The sequence below is a fragment of the Stegodyphus dumicola genome, chromosome X1, assembly GCF_044657685.1.
Source record: "Stegodyphus dumicola isolate Sdum_Otavi_A_Nest chromosome X1, ASM4465768v1".
NCBI classification, from domain to species: Eukaryota; Metazoa; Arthropoda; class Arachnida; order Araneae; family Eresidae; genus Stegodyphus; species Stegodyphus dumicola.
Genome location: NC_140780.1, coordinates 122,560,529 through 122,578,783, shown reverse-complemented (window position 1 = coordinate 122,578,783; position 18,255 = coordinate 122,560,529). Strand labels below are relative to the sequence as shown.

At 30.3% G+C, this 18,255-nt stretch overlaps 1 protein-coding gene across 1 annotated transcript; it reads right to left on the bottom strand.

Annotated features, from left to right (window-relative positions):
- Positions 1 to 1,714: 1,714 nt before the first annotated feature.
- On the bottom strand, positions 1,715 to 18,016 carry Rab39 (RAS oncogene family member Rab39). The gene is made up of 3 exons (XM_085806979.1): positions 17,460 to 18,016; positions 9,948 to 10,089; positions 1,715 to 3,738 (listed from the first exon to the last, which is right to left on the bottom strand). Exons 1-3 carry the CDS (start codon positions 17,675 to 17,677, stop codon positions 3,454 to 3,456), a joined length of 645 nt encoding a protein of 214 aa, XP_085663105.1. The 5' UTR covers positions 17,678 to 18,016; the 3' UTR covers positions 1,715 to 3,453.
- Between the last annotated feature and the right edge of the window lie 239 nt (positions 18,017 to 18,255).

Below are 18,255 nucleotides of genomic sequence, written 5' to 3'. Positions count from 1 at the left end.
TGTCTGCATAATGAATAGAAGGAACTATATGTACAACATGAGTTAAATATGAAATGACACAAGATCAGGGCCAATGCCAGAGAGGCAGAATTTATAGAAGCTAGTGAAGCAATGAGCAACAAAATTTAGGGATAGCAAAATTTTAGAATTTAGAATACACACTGGGTAGCAGAATTTGGGGCTCATAGAGATTATACCAAGTCACAAAAGACCTAGTACCAGCCCTGTGTACAATGAGTGTACTGAGACAAATGTGATGAATCTTTTAAATTTTCAGTTTCTTTATTAAGAGAATTCCTTTCTACAAATGCCTTCCAAGTGACAAGATGAAAAGTATTTTTGCAACTTTCAATGCCTGTGTCAAGTAAACAGAGGAGAAAATAAAGGAAATATAAAGATGTTAACAGAAATACTTCTTGGATCAAAAGCAGAAAATTTAAATAACTTTGTTTTCACTACCCTCCTAAAAATGTATCATAAAGTATGAAATTCATCACAAATTTCCTATAATACACATTCATTACATGTTAATACCATGAAAACATCTTTCATTTGGTCACATTTTCCTGGAATTGTAGGCCTATAAATCTTGCTTTCAAAGCCTTCCAGTCTTTTTGACGTGCAATATCTAAAAACTATTCCTGTGAACTCAGAAAGAGCAAAAAGGCCTGAAGATTTTTTTTATACAGAATTCAGGAAAGAAAACTGTAAAGTGAATTCTTAAGAGAAAACTGATACATATTTGAATATTATGAAACAACTTTAATGGAAACAATAAAAAATATCAATGAAGAAAAATGAAATTAATTTTAAAATAACTAAAGCAGTTTTTTGTTTGTTTGTTTGTTTTGTTTTTGCTAAGAAGTGCTTCAGAAACTGTTTCATAGTATTTATTATCCCACTTATTTTTCAGAATCAAAATATTCCTACGTTGTCAAAATGGAAAGTAATGTTATTTTAATGCTATTTCTTGGTCACAATTTTACTATATTATCATTATTTTAATGATGTTTATCAGTTTTATTATGTTTGTAAAAAAATCGTCGAGAACTTCGCAATTATCTGGATAAAAAATTTTGTATACAAATTGATCTTAAAATCACCAAAATGTTGATAATTCATAAAATTTACGATTTCATTTCTTATGATATGCTATCTCAAAAAGCAAAAAGATGTTTTTGATGTAATATTTTACGAACTCTTCATTCTTAAAAAAGAAATAAATTTGAAATGTTACTGTTTCAATCAAGGTAGGACTTCTCGCCCTATTAAGAAGCAGGGAAGAATTGAAATGATAACCCATCAAATACATCTCTCTCTCTCAATGAACTGAAAATCATTCCATCAAAATGTTAATTCACACTCAAAATGGCAATCGTAAAAAAAAGACAAAAATGTCAGATAAGTAAAATTAAGGGCCTTTTGCCGATTTGGGCCGAAATTAAGGACTTTTAAGGAACAAAGTCATTTTCAAAAAACTTATGGATTTCTAAGGACCACAGGGACCATGTGTATTTTAGAACCCAGCCAAAGTATTTAGAACTATATTAATTAGGAATTAATATAATTTTTCTTATCATGAGTTATCATGATCAATTATCAGTTATCACCTATCATGTTATCAGCTAAAATGTTTTACATTTAAATAAGGTATGACACAGAGATAAGGCATAAACTTTAAATAAGGCATGACACAGAGATAAGGCAAATATAATTACAGGAGTTTTTAAACATCAGAATGTTTTATTACAAGAACAGCTACTTTGAATTAAAAGGCTTTCAAAGGCACTAGATTATAAGAATTAACATAATAAAATAACACGGAATAAATAAATAAATAAATAGCTTTTCAACAACATAACTTTCCTTTACAGTCCTGGTACAAGCACACATTTAAAAATCAATTCAGATAATGGAATTTTATTTAAAAAATACATCGAAAATGCATAACTATTACAACAAGATTTGTTCAATAAAAGAAGAAGAGATTTTATTATATGCTTTGAAATAAAATTACTAACACTGTTTCTAATAAATAAAGAGATAATTTTATTACAGAGATCTAGTAATCGCACCTAATATTATCCACTCTAAAAATTACTTGAAAGTTTTTTTTTTTTTTAAACCTACAGTAATTTTAATTTACATAAGTTTGTTTGCCTGAATAGTATTTACGAAAGAACTACAGAAAGATAAATGGCTGATTCTGTTTGCTTCACAAAGAAAATTTAGCAAATGCATGGCTTCAAGAACTCTTCTGCTGTTAATCTCCAAAACTTATGATGTGTATAATTAAATTCTCTTTAAGCTCAGGTATCAGCATCAATAATTCATTTATTTTAATATCTTTGAGGTTGGATTTTGGATTAATCACCATAAACCACACTTACTATCTTTGAGAATGAAATGAAAAACCCATTCATAAGATGGTTTTTACATATATTTTAAGAATAAAGCTTAACAGACTATTTTCAATACGATGTAAAATAACAGAAATCAGCTTTTATTGAAAAACCTTATATACTGAATACATACAGTTTTCCACAAAAACATGGAAAATGGTATCTATAAATGAAACAGGACGGTTAATAATGAGAAGGACTGTGTGTGTGTGTGAGAGAGAGAAAAGGCTTCTTATGTTGAATACATATATTAGATGTTGTATACACTGATACAGTTTGGCATCTTCAAATAGAAACTAAGGAAAAAATTCAGATTTTATACTATGCCCAAAAGGTTTTTTTTTTTTTTTCATTTAAACATACAAGTTCTGAGAGCACTAGGCCTAAAAATAATCGAAAACAGCATATCTTCAGAATTTCCAATAGACAGTCTCACACACTGGAGGTCCGTACACTGTGTTACCACTGCTTGCTTAGAAATCGTTATGTTTCTTAATCAAAAATTTGTTGAAGTTACAAAAATTACAGAATAGATAATAAAGCAAATTTGAAATCCAAGCTTCGGGCTTCTACATGCCCGGTAGAGGACTTTGTTATTCAAAATTTAATGGCTCTAGGTATAAATTTTTCACAATGTGAGAAACATACACACATTCATGCAGATTCTTCATTAGTTAATTTCTTTAAATATAATACAGGGCGATCATATGTGATAGCAACAATTTGAAAAGTGATATAGCCATTTATAGTGATGCTGTTTCAACTTTATATAAATTTACAGACATTTAATTTTAAAAACAAACCTACTTTTTAAATTATTTTCATAAATCACAGTGTTCATTTAAGTTAACAGTTTAAAAATATAGGAACAATATAATGAATAATTAAATGAATGCCTTAAAAATATTCAGTAAATCAAAAATTAGAAATAAATTATGTCCACAAATTATTCAAAACTGTCAACATAGCAATTAGCACATATAAAATGTTTTGTATCATGCCTAAAATAATTTTTAATTGCTCTTCAGTAGTAAATTTTAACTAAATGCATTCAACAACAACTGTCTCTTTGTACTTCAGCTTCAATCAAATGCACGGTATTTTCTGATCGACTAAAGCCAGTCCTAATGCCATCCCATCCATCTTGTACTTTAAACTCACCACTCTGAATCTTTTCATAAATTTCCTGAGCGATGGTTGTGAATGCTTCCTCTAAATTATAACCAGTTTTTGCAGAAGTCTCAATAAATGACAAACCATAAGAATCAGCAAATGCTTTTCCTTCTTCAGTAGATACAACTCTACTGCTTTCTAAATCAGCTTTACAAGCAACAATCTGAAAGAAGAAAAGGTAAATATTTCTTCTATAACTTAACAATTCAGATGCCACTTTTTTAAAAATAATAATTACATATATGCATATCTAAAAAAACTCATGTTAGAAAAATCTGATTACTTGAAAAATGTTACTTACTTTAAAACAAATGACACAATTTGGATACAACTTAATATGGAGAACAATTTAAAATACTTAACTATGCCATAACACAGTCAATCTGTACTGACAAGCATTAATGAGTCGCACAATTTTTAAACAAAAGATGCATGATTTAACATAGCCACTTTCTCTTCTTCATTTTGAGGTGCTATGATTCAATATCTTTTACAATGTGTACGTTAGCAATAGAAAATATACTGCAGCTTATGATTGTGCTGCAAATGTGGCCAAAAGTCCAAGATGTGCTGATGCTCTTCAGTACTTTACTATGAAATTCAGAAGTTTTTTTAAGGGGGGGGGAGTCATTAAAAAAAGAACAGAAAAGAAAAAAAAAAAAAAGAATCTCATTTCTATAACATCAATTACAACTTACTCAGTTATTGTGGATTTAAATTACTAATTTAACAATTTTTTTTTAAATCAGCTGAAAATACAAGTAAAATTTTGTTATGAAGAACATCATAAAATTTCACAAACACACATGTAATTTATTCATACTACAGTGAAATGAACATAACTTGAGCATATTTTCATATTTAAAAAAAAAAAGCAATCAAGGCAATATTTAAATCAAAACATTAATATCCGAAAATAAAAATTCAAATATTAAATGACACATGCAACAGGTTTTAAAGATAAGATGTATATTTTTTAGACATTTGATTAAAAAATTCTCATACAGTAGAAATGGAAATATCTTCCTTTGCAGTGTAAAGATAATTTTCAATTACAGCACATCCATATCTTGTCTCAAAAGAACTAGCGCATTCCACTTTTAACTAGTAAAGGAACAGTCTAGTTTCTAGCTTTAATATATTAGTATCAACATTTCTGGAATTTAGCATAATTTGTTAAAAAAAGCATAACATTCAATGCTGCTACAAGTGTATTTTATTATAAATAGATCATTATTGCTTCTTGTGCCAAAAAATGAAAAAAAAAAAATGCAAGTCATTTATAATTTAAAAGAATAAGGCTTTAAGATTGTTTTTATTTTCATAAATTAACTTTAAACAGAAATTTTAAGCTCAAGGAATGTCCTAAAGTCTGTTTAATGTTCTGCAAGATTTAAGAGAAATTTCATAAAAATAAATTGAATGTTCATCAAAGAAAAACATTATTTCTGCTGAAATATTTCCTCAGTTATTTTTATCACACATCTCTTTCAATGCATATTCCCCACAAATAATTTTTTATAAGATCACCACTCAAATTTTAAAAAAAATACTGCTCATTCTTAGAAGACTGAAAAAATTCAAGATTAGGTTAGGTTATCTGAATACTTAAAAGCACAGAATGGTTATTTGCCTGCAAAAATTGGAGACAGTTTTCACTTGTCTTAGTAAAATGCAACTTAATTTATAAATGCTGAAGGTAATACAAGATTGTCTTACTTTCTTCATTTTCAATGCTGTGTTCAAACAAGTATTAATACTTTCAGAATTTTTTATCCACAGTGATTTGATAGTTTTTCATGGAAGTAAATGTTTTACACCATGGCAGATTGCTTAATTTTACAGAAATATACATATTGTGTTAATTAGCTACCAAAGGCAAGTATATATTTTACTCTGGTAAAATTCTACTGCTGGTAAAATTCACCATGGAAGTAGCATGGGCAACTAAACACTTATTCCAGTCAAACATTGAAGTAAAAAATAAGAACATGAAAATCCGAAAGTCAATTGTAATTCTAATACAAGCAGGAAAAAATATATGACCATGCAAAGTTCTTGTGGAATAAATAATTCACATTTTATAAAGGAATAATTTTTTGTGCAGAAAAGAAACTGTAGTAAATACTCTTCAATACTTCACTTGAAATGCAGCTGCATAACATATAAAATCTATACATTTAAAATATATTTTCAATATCTCTATTTATTATTGGAGATTTTACTTTTCTGTTATGCACTGAAAACATATTATTTTATTGCAATATTCTACAAATTATTTCTAGACGATTGGCTGGTTAATTGGTTATGGCAAAGCATGCAAGGGCTAGCTGCTAAACTATATTTAAAACAGAAATAATTCACACACTGGAAAATAAACCTAATAAAATCTTCAAAAAGGTTTCTTTCTATCATTACTAGCTTTTTTTGTGGCCACATATTTACTTCTTAATGTATACTTGCCTTATTTAAAATATATATGTGTGAGCATACATTTTAGATGTATGGATAATACACACAAAGAAATGAATATATCTATCTGGTATCAATATTCTAAAACTTTTTTATGAATTTCTGCTTCAATTGTTACTGTCCATAATGCTACATTTGCAATCTGAGTAATCTCGCAAAAAAATAAATAAATAAATAAATAAAATAAAATAAAATATATGTTACTTCCTAGTTTTGTAGAAAATTTCAGTCAATCAAAAACTGGTAATTTTTACCACTGTGCTTAACTGTATAGTGGGTTGGAGAGAATGATTTTAATTGAAACAAAACTCAAGGGATCAAGGACGTACCATCCACTTCCATAAAAGGATGCAATCATATTACAGCCTCAAGTTTCTTGAATTCCAAGTCAAAACTATATACTCAGGCTGCATAACTTTTTAAAAGGAGGCCCTCTTCTTGGAAGCCTCTTAGGACCTTTTCAAATTTCAGCTTCTATCTGACAGATCTGCTGCACAGATTGAAATATAAAATTGTTTAAAGTTATTATAATACACAAAAAATATCAATTATATGAACAAAATATGAAACATTTTCTTACTAGATTCCTACCTAGAAATACTAAAGGAGATTTACTATTCTCAGGTACATTCCCTATTTCAGTTTACACTTCAGATACCTAAATAACTACTGGACTTCTAGATGCTTTAGAGAAACCACAATTTACCACATTTAGTGGCAGGTTTATTTTCATACCCTTTACAGTATTTTCTGAGATAATTTCAGATAACAGGTGTAAAAACAGCACTTCAATTGTAATTAACAACACTTTAGCTTTCTTGGTGCAAGAATAGTACAAAAATGGAAAAAAAAGAAAAAATTATTAAAACGCAGATGGATATCCTTTTATGTGGTTTATATATATTTTATACCACTTGCTTGGTAAACTTAGATCTGAAGACGACATTTTAATACTTAAATATAAAAATTTATTTAAAAGCTTAATAGTCACTGCTCTTGAACACAACTGGATTGATAAGTATGCTCAGTAAGTTAGGTAGCAATTTGCCTTTCACATTATACTTTAAAAACTGATTCCAAATTACATATTATCAAAAGGTACCTGAAATTTTAAATAAATACAGGTTTAAAGATGTGGAAGCACAAACCTCATCCTCAGTTCTGCTTTATAAAGCACTAATTTTGTAGAATCTATTTATTAAAATTTCCTAACAGATTTCTAAGCTGATGTATTTATCTCTTTCTCTACATTTATATGCAAAAACAGGAAAACATTGGTGATTTTGACCTTCTCATCGGAAAAGAATAAATAAAACCAGCATTTGGGTCTCTCTCCCTCTTTTATACTTTCCAACATGTTATAAAGATAAAAAGACATTTTCATTTCCATACTTTTCCTGAAAGCAGAAGCTTATCTGCCAGTGGCAATACAACATTAATTTGAAATTTTTTCAACATATAATTCTGGAAATAATAACTTGAGGTTTTAAGATAGCTAATAAGACTTCAGGAACTCCATAAAAAATTCTCTTTAGTGTTTGCTGACATCCTTGTAATTTCTCAACTTCAGAAACTATTTCAAAATAGTGACTGAATTGTCCAGAAACAAACTATTGGTTCTTTTGGGTAACTGCTTTTAATAGCTGCCTTGGCAAGAGAAAAAGGCATTGGTGCAATTCGGCCTAAAGAAAGTAAAATCTGTTGTTGATGTTTTGAACAATTTTGCTTATTTATAATTACACCTATATTTCTCTACCAGCCTGTATAATTCTATCACAGTTTACAGGGCTTAATTTCTAAAATTAGAAGCATAGGACACTGTATGGAAACCTCAAAAATCATGAACACAAATGAATAAATAAATCAGAACAAACAATTAAATGTAAATATATAAATAATTAATAATAAATTAAAATAATGCATTAAATTTGACTAAATTAACATCTGTAGCATCCAAAGACGACAGTGCTGTTTCAAATGGCAAAACACTTGCAACTTAATGTACACACTGGGAACAGCCAAACCCATTGCAGGCAGGGCGATTCTAAAGATAATAGAAAGTTAAGTATTTTGATCCCCCTCCCCCCCAATCAGATAAAACTGCTTCTTCATTTTAGCTTCTAAATGATTCAAAACCTTCTAGACTAAATAGGTAGAGCCAATGAATATTCTTCTTTCTAAAGAGATTATACCATGATACAGGAAAATTTGTTGCCTCAGGTGCTCAAGTTTTTTCAATGAATTTTACCCTTTCAGACAAGACTGAACTCACTCAGCTACTAGTTTCACTAACTTAAAAAAAAAAAAAAAAAAAAAAAAAATATTTACAGATTTTTTTGTTATTATAATGATTCAGATGCATAACAAAGTATCACAGCTCATCTTATCTGGAGTTTTACCTGGAATTAAATATTGGATTTTGCTTAAAAACTGAGAAGTATCTGAGCAGGTTTCATTCTGAATCTGAGTCCTGCCCTTTCATATTATAAAAATGAAAATTTAATTGTATAAAAGTCCACACTGATACATTTAAACATTAAAAATAAAGAGGTACATCAACTTCACTGCTGCTTACAGAACGTTTATGAACACTTCATAAATACAATTTGTCAATATGTATTTCAATTTTTTCCAGCAAAGCTCCATGATTTAATAAAAGTCACATTAATAAATGCAATATTATTCATTCAGCATACCAGTTGCATTCACTTCAGCATACCAGTTGCTGAATATATTAAACATATACAAATAAGAAAAGCTTAAGATTTGTGGGGGGAAATGCATGCATATATATTTCATTTAATGGAATAAGATAAAGGTGTTCTCCCTAAAATAGCATAATGCAGTAAATGATTCTGTATGTGACTAGGAAGCTTTACATTTTATTTTGCTGAATATCTATTTGGATACAGTACTGATTATCTAGTTGGTCATAGTATAAAAGACATTTGAAATTACAACAAACAATTCTCTAAAGTAATACAGTCAAAAGTCGTTAATCCGGACTCGTCGGGACTTCGGCGATTCCGGATTATCGATTTTTCCGGATTATAGATCATCAGATTAAATCTCGTAAGACGGCATGCAGAAATTCTAAAATTAAAAATATGAAACCGTAATTTATGAAATAAAGAACAATTATGATCTAAAGGGTATCAAAATTTACAAAAAAAAAAAAAAAGCTTAATATTTATTTGTTTACTTTATCAAACATTTCTTTTAATGTAAGTTGTTTAAGTTGCTTCATTTTATGTGATAATACTTTCTCTTTAATTCTATGAACAGACATAATTTCTTGTTCAGTTACAAAGTCCCGCTGTTCAAGTCCCGTTAATTGCTGTGCCGAGAATACCGACTAACTTGTCAATCGAAATTTTTTCGTTTTCACTAACCTCTCTGTCACATTCTTCATGTCTTTATCCATTTTTTGCAGCAATTCCACTTTTTGTTTGTTGGACATCGAAACATACTTTTGTTTTGTAGATCCTTTGGAAGTTCCAGCATCGGAAATTCTATTTGACATAATCGAAAGTTCAAGTTTACTTTTATAAAATTGCTCTTACAGTCTGCAAAAAATAATAAGCGTGATCCAATTCGAAGATTAAGTAACAACGCAATCATTAACATTAACTGAAATAGATAATTAGATAATTTTAGCTTACACCGTCCGTTATACATTAAACGCGCAGGCGAAAACGTATTCTGCACTTGCGCAGACGCATATGCGCAGTAGTCAAGGTCTTACGCGCACGCGTAAAACGCCTGTGCGCAGGTGCCAACGCAGCACATGCACAGAAAGTTTTTAGCTTTGAGGTCTGGATTATAGATCATTCCGGATTATGGGTGTCCGAATTAATGACTTTTGACTGTATTTTAAATGTGCAAAATATTAAATTATACCTCAAACACAGCACAGCCTGGTTCTATGTGACGCCTTGCTTCAAATAACCACTCAACCAAATGCTCAAAGCTAGAACGACGTGTAATATCATACAGTAAGAGAGCACCCACAGAATTTCGGTAATAAGACCATGTAATTGTCCTGTAAAGATACGGAGGGGAAAAAAAAACTTTTAGTTAATGACACTTCACCTTTTGTTTTGTGATATTGTAAGCAAGTCTCCAGAATTATTCCAAGTAAACTATAATTTCAATACCACTACACAAAATTACATTAGTATATATACTATCATTGACACTGCAACTGCTCATGTGTTACAAATCAGTAATTTTACCTTTTAAAAAAATAAAGAAAGAACATGTTTACAAAGCTTTTAGCCATACAGATGTCATTTGTACATGCTTGTATTTACTCCCCACTTTCCTACCACATTTTACAGGAAGCCAGATATCCTGATTTCGCCCAAATGCATTTTCTGGCATATAGTATGTTACACTAACAATATTATTTTAGCCAATTAACATAAATATAGGTTGCATCACATAATTTGACACTCCCCCCTCTTTTTTATATATTTATCTGTAAGAAAAACCTGTTAAATAAGTTTAAGAAAAGAAATTCATGTGTGTGGTCCCCCACAGGCTGTTAGGTGTTACGAGGTGATGACAGGCTCTGTCATTGCAGAAGCAATAATTTGTTCAGTCACGGCTCCACTGAAGTTTGATTACTCAGTTTTGTTTTCTGACATTACACAAGCTCCAAGAACAAAATGTAAGTTTTTCAAATACTTTCCAGAAAATCTGTATGAATTTAAACCATTCATTATACAGGCACATATACATTTAATGGCAACATTTTCTAGCTCCTAACAAAAACTGAATTTAAACAGCATTTATCAGCTAAATCTATATAATTACTTATCTTAGTCTATGTTTTCAAAAACTTCCATTTATTAAGATGATATTTATATTATTAAAGAAAGTAAGAAAGCAAAATATTTGGTAAAAGTTTACAATTGGGTGCCCCTTGTTTATTGGCGATTCTTTCTTAACGCCAAGATCGGCGCCAGGAAGTCACAATTTCAAGATGGCCGCTACACAAAACCAAAATAAGAAGTCGAAGAATTGCATAAGATCTGTATCCATGTACACATCGATCTGTTTTTACTTAAAAAAATATCCTAGAATTGCACAAACTAGGCATTGCGCACTGCCTTAAATATGTCCATGTACACATCAATCTATTTTCATCTAAATAAAATCGGGAAGCTAAAACAAAGTTAAAACTATCATGGTAACCAGAAGTGAGGTTTCATTGCCAAAATTTTTTAAAAAATGTCACCCATTGTAGGGGCACCCTATTCTACACTAAAGCCAAATATTTTAAATTATAAGCTAATAAGTACTTAATTGACCAAAAAATCTCATGATCAGATAAAATTGATCATGCCACTTGGGGTTCACAATGAGGTCACACAATCCCACTACAGCTCGTCACTGAATATATAATACCAAAATGTCACAAAGTAAATGTATTAATTTAACAGCCAAGCACAAGTAAATAAAAAATGCATTTTAATGCAATTTCCAACACAAAAAATTAAATTACACACTCCTGTTTGTAAAAACTGCAACACCAAAAAACAGCAGTAAGCAAATACTTTTAAAAACTGGCCAAAAAGGTCTTTTTAGTGCATCATGCAGGGAATGCCATCACTAGGTTTTCCTATTGCTTGCCAGGACGTGAGGGGAAAATACCTCCCCTAGTAGAAATTTCAAAAGAATTACAATTCAAATAGAATTATGAGCACTTATTTTTTTTTTTTTTTTACTTGAAACAGACCCCAGATGGTGAACATGGGGTAACAATGGACCTGCAGACAGATTGAAAATCAATGAAACACAAATATGTACACTTAAATTTCAAGGAATCTGAAACAGGAAAGGGGAAAAAAAAGGTATTGATAATAATTAATCAAACACTTAAATTTATAGCTTTGAATACTTCTTTTACAAAAGCAGTGTTGAAAAAACAGTTATTTGATAACATATATACTTAATGAGACGTAAATTCTTGAATATTCGTTTGCAGTCATCTCAAATAGATTAGCTCACTTGTAACGATCCTTAATACTGAATTTAAATTTTCATCAGTAATTTGTGATCAATATTCAATTTTCATGTACTTTATAAACAAAAAAGTTCATATACAGTCAAAAGTCTTTAATCCGGACTCGTCGGGACTTCGGCGATTCCAGATTATTGATTTTTCTGGATTATAGATCATCAGTTTAAATCTGGTAAGATGGCATGCAGAAATTATAAAATTAAAAACATGAAACCGTAATTTATGAAATAAAGAGCAATTATGCTCTAAAGGGTATCAAAATTTACAAGAAGAAAAGCTTAATATTTATTTGTTTACTTTATTAAACATTTCTTTCAACGTGCTCATGCATAAAGCATACATTACGCATAGTCGAAATTAGAAAATTGCAACCAGAAAACTATTTGATGTGTACTTGTGATCGAGATGAAATACTACATTTAGTTAGGAATTATATGCCGAATAAAATAAAAACATCTGCCCTGAAGATAAGGATAGTGCTGACAGATCAACTTCCATTTCATTGCGCGCCACGACGTCCCCCCCTACAGCAGCACGAAATTGATAAACAGATTTTGGAATGGTTAGAGAAACAAAGGATATGCCGTTATCCATTTTTTGCAGCAATTCCACTTTTCGCTTGATGGACATCGAAACATTCTTTCGCTTTGTAGATCCTTTGGCAGCTCCAGAATCGGAAATTCTTTTTGACATAATCGAAAGTTCATGCTTACTTTTATAAAACAGTCCGCAAAAAATAATAAGCCGGATCCAATTCGAAGATTAAGGGACAACGCAATCTGCAACATTAACTGAAATAGATAATTAAATAATTTTAGCTTTGCTTATACCATCCGTTATACATTAAACGCATATGCGCATGCATAGACGCATTATGCGTTTGCACATGCACAGAAAGTTTGTAGCTTTGAGGTCCAGATTATAGATCAGTCCAGATTATGGACGTCCGGATTAAAGACTTTTGACTGCATATGTTGACATTTACGCAAAAATCACATCTTGGTTATTTTTCGATAACTAATAACAGCGATTTTGATTATGAATTTATTTTATGAAATTCTAAGCTGTTGAACTACAAAAATATTGATTTTAGCAAAAATGTTATGCTTAAAGAATGAAAAATATTGTACGGTACCTTTAAAATTGTATACGTCTTTCAATAACCTTGAAAGAGTATTTACTACTTTTATTTTATGTTACAAATGCCAAAATGTTTTAAATAAAATAATTTTTTTTGTTATCCACATATTATTGCAACATGTACTTTTTAAAAATTTTTAGAGGAGAGGCTTTATAGTTGCTTATTTTAAGCTAATCATTTTATTTTTACATAACTGAAAAATAATAACTTTAGGCTTACACATTTTACTAATTTGGGTTAATTAAAAAATAAAATTACCACCAAATGCTGCAATCCTCGTCAAAATTAATAAATATATACATAGATATGCGAATAAGTTCAACTTTTCATTGATTTGTAACCACACATTTGTGTAAAATTATGTACAGTTTTACACAAATGTGTGGAACAGAAGATGGATACATTTGCGAATTCGACGAATGAAGCAACATTATGCAGAGTAAGGCAATCAAGATTGCACTCTGATGACAACTGCAGTTAATGTTTAAATATGAAATGGATAGTTATTATTTATTATATTACCAGAGAAATATTAAACTGGGTAAAATTGCTAAAAGAGGTATTGAGTGCTCTGCCAAAATATATTTACTAGAAGATTTGAATATGATAACGAATGTATCCTGAAATGTGTTTTAAGTCAAAAGTTTGAAACTTGATGGCTAAATATAAAATTATGCATTTTAAAATATTTGTAATCAGGCACATAGGTCAGGTTAAGTTTTTATTAAATAGAATAAGGCATGCAAGAGCTGTTTGCCTAAAGGGAGAGGTGCCATCGAGGAGGGATTTCGAAGAAAAACAGACCTATGAGTGGATACTAAAAATAATGCATGTAAATTTCGGTACTTTTCCGTTTCGTCGGCGCAAATCTCGCCAAGCAGACTTTGTTGGCGATAACATACCCTATACAAGTACGCACATAAAAAATTTTAACAAATGTTAGTTCTAAGAATTTTTTATTTTGAAGGCAGAAACATTTTAATATCGTTTAAAATTTTGTAAAAAGTCAACAAATTTGTAAAAAGAATTTAAGAATTTAATGTTTTCATGATTCAACACCCTGATTTGCCGGTTCATATCACGTGACCCCAAGTGATCTCATATCATGTAAACTAAGCTACAAAAATCTAATTCTCTCAGTAATTATGTACATTAATTTCAAGTTAAATCTTGATTTGGAATACCAGTTTAAATGTAGCAATTATTTCAATTCGTACGAATAGCTTACTCAGAAATTATGTAAAACTGCAGTGCTGTACTTTACTAGTGCATTCTTATTAGAATTGATGAATTTAACCTTTGACTTTGCCTGTTCTATATTTTCGCCTTCGGGTGAATGGTGTGATTGTATCTTAATCGACTTAATTACCGCGAATGGCCCTAGGGTATAAAATTGAACTATCTGGGTAAAAATTCCATGTAATTGTATGGCAGTATTGAAGAAACAATCAATCTGATAAGAAACGACTGCGACTTGTTTTGAAGATGAGGCATAAAAGGTTACCTGAGAAGATATTCCGCTTGGCATCAGTTGTACCATTATTGGCGACTTTATCGCCTGCACCGGCAAAACGGAAAAGTACCTAATTTTCATTCTAATTATACTTATACATATTTCTTATTTAAAAATTTCGGGCATATGCTAAATTATTGTAAATTACTTTACTCGAAAAATATAATGAACGCATCTGTGCATTCATTATATTTTATTCATTATATATCTGTGCATTCATCATAATGAATGCATCTGTGCATCTAAACAATATGAAATTAAATATTTGCACATGCTGAAAATGAAAAATATGAAATATATATGGGTAGTTATGTATATGCTTGCAAAAAGCATGTTTCTGCGTTTAAAAAAACGTAAATATTTATTAAATTATTTATAAATTTATTTGAAATGAAGGATTTATTCATTCAGAAACTCCTGTGAAAAGTTACTGTGAAGAAATCTAATTATTAAATGTAACCAAATTCATAATGATTGTATGAGATGTGTACTTAAGGAAGTAATAAAGAAGAGTTTTAGGTTATGTATTGTTGAAATTAAGGGAAAAAAATCTGATAATTATAATTAAAAGAATTATTTCCTTACATTTTATAGTAACTCAGTTACAAGTTTTACATAATACAATACAAAGTCTTTAATCTGGAAGTCCATAATCCGGACCTCAAAGCTACAAACTTTCTGCGCATGCGTAAACGCATAATGCGGCATAGGGACAAAACATTCAATGACTGTGAATCAGATGCAGACACAGACTATAAAACAGCTTTTATAAACTCTAGATCTGAGAAAGTTGGAACATACTAGATAGGCTGAAAAATTACAATAAAGTGAGCTGAAGAGATACCGAATTGTACCATTAAAACTATAAAATTAAACAATATGAAATTATTTCTAAGGATTATATTCCTTTCTAAAGACACATAATTTTGAAGAAAAACAGCCCCATGTTTTTGCATTGGAAAACCAGCAGTTATTTTTATGAAGCAGTTTGCTACTAACCGTAGTAGAAAATAAATTCAAAAGTACATAAGAAAAAATTCTATAGCACGCAAAGGACAAGAACAAAGTTTCATGAAAAAGAAATGGAAAAGGTCTGTATTTTGCAAAGACAAAAAAAGTAATATATATAAGCTGTTTAATGAATGAATGAAATGTCCAAAAACACTTGTTTAACCGCTTGCCTGATTATCCAGAGTTCATATATATTGCAGTTAATTATTATCCCGAGAAAACTTGGGCGAAGCAGAATTTGTCAGTACGATTTGTTTCATCACGGTTTTACTCGGCCTGGAGGAAATGAAAGGAAATATTCAGCTTTTATTGGCAGTTTGCCAAGTTTTGTTGGTTTCGCGGTGCTTTTGCCTAGTAACATGTTTTCCCTATTGTCTAGTATACGTCGGCTTGTGGATTAGTAATATATAAAGAATGATAGTTGAAAAAAGTAAAATAATGGCGATGATGGAAGATAGCGAAAGCGATGATTTTTCAGTTGGTGATTATAACCTCAACGCATTTTCCAGATGTTATTCCTGCTACCAAAAAAAATCAAATCCAATGAGACAGTGTTCTCTGTCCTCCTGTATTCCAGAGGTAAGCCAGTAAGAAAAAGAGACCAGATACCAGTGTATAGAATGTCAGGTATCACTTTGTGCTGTCTCTTGTTTCAAAAACTATCATACAATGAGTAATATTTAATTTTTTTTATTTGCCGAGACAACTCGGGATAGTAAACTAATATTAAAACTAAATGCTTTTACACCTGTGAAAAATTAAAAATTCAACTTAAAACCTATATATTTTGTTTCCTTGTATTTAATAATAAAATTTTAAAATGTGATGATTTTTTGCAATTTTTTTCAAAAAAATTTGTAAGGGAAGCGGTTAACTAACTAGTTTAAATTACATCAAATCTTTTTTTATCCCCTCAATTTTACATCACTGTCTTACACTTAAAAAAAAAAAATTAAAACATCACAGTAAAAACACTTACCCCAGATGCATAATATGAGTACTTTGTGCTGGTACTTCAAGTTAAAAATTGTGCTGGTACTTTAAGTTAAAAATTAAATGTCATATACATACATAAATTTTGGTTTAATCCTAGTATATGGTATTCATGGGATTTCGCAACATTATGATGATCAGTAAATGCAGTGTTTATGATGAGCAGTAAATTATTCATTTTGGTGCTAAAAGCGATACCGTATACTAGGATTTTACCTAAATTTTTAATTTTCACAATCCATGGTAAATTTTCTTTGATCAAAATGCATGTTTTGTTTGCTTAGTTGAATATGGCAAGGCACACAATGGATACTACCTTAAGGAAAAGATACCTTATAGGAAGACTTTTTAAGGAAAACTGGGTTCACCAGCAGCAGAGACAAAGTCACGAACACTGGTAATTCATCCTGGATTCGATTAAAGAAAAATGGGCTGGCTGCACGGTTGCTTCCGTGGTTTTTTCGATGTGTAATGTGGATATGGGCCAGTTTCTTTCAGAAAGTCCTTCACGAAGGCAATCTTCGCATTACACAGATAGCCTTTGCTTGCCTGATTTGCCATAGTCAAATAAACCAAACCTAAGGAAAACTAGCTCATATTTATCGTATTAATGGGGAGCATCAAATCCATGATGGAATATTTGTATGCATTAAAATACGAGTAAAATATTTCTTTGTGAATTAATCTCTTTATTCATTTACTACATTTATTTCTTACTTCATTTACCTGAAACGTTCTTGACCCGCTGTATCCCATAACTGTAATTTTACTCTGACTCCATTTTTCACTTCAATGAGACGCGCGAAAAAGTCTACACCAACCGTAGGATCACAAACTTCTGTAAATTTTCCTTCTGTGAATGCCCGTAACAAAGCACTCTTACCGACGGTACTGTCGCCAACGACGATCAGTCGGAACTGATAATCGAATATCGGCTCCACCATTCCTATAGTTTCAAAAAGCTACCAAAATTATGTACTAACACTTTAAGTATAAGATGCCTAAAACAAATAAGGTTATACTCATTTTATTCAGATATGAACAATCAACTTTTCCAAGTTACGTAATTTACAAAATCAGTTTCAATACAGTCATCATAGATTCCGTATCGCATGTTTAAGTAATATTTATAAAAGTCTTATCACAAAATTGAACGCTATAGCGTTTTCATTATAAATAACATAAACAACTTCCCTCGATATAGATTACTTAACATATTTCACCAACACATACTTCTACACCTTTCCTTCATTAACCTTGTGCAATTCACAATACGATACTAAATTGCCAGAAGGGAAAAACCTGTAGGGAAAACTCTGAATTGGGTTGCGCTTCAATTTCATTCTTATAGAAAATATTTTCCCATCGAAACTAAATACAATAATATGAGTATTTCGAGATGGTAATTAAAGTTAAAAATTAAATGTATATAAATAAAGCAAATTTTAAGTAAAGGTGTGAGTCTTGATCATTCATTATCTGGCAACCCCTTTTCTCAACCAGCTGCGTGAAGAAAAATATC

Bases quoted from the DNA above. Each gene is read 5' to 3' on its own strand.
- Rab39 (XM_085806979.1), bottom strand. From the start codon at position 17,677: ATGGTGGAGCCGATATTCGATTATCAGTTCCGACTGATCGTCGTTGGC. The intron at 10,090-17,459 runs GTAAATGAAGTA...GTATCTTTACAG, and splicing joins GCGGGTCAAGAACGTTTCAG to GACAATTACATGGTCTTATT. The intron at 3,739-9,947 runs GTATAATTTAAT...TTCTTCTTTCAG, and splicing joins CAGGCTGTGCTGTGTTTGAG to ATTGTTGCTTGTAAAGCTGA.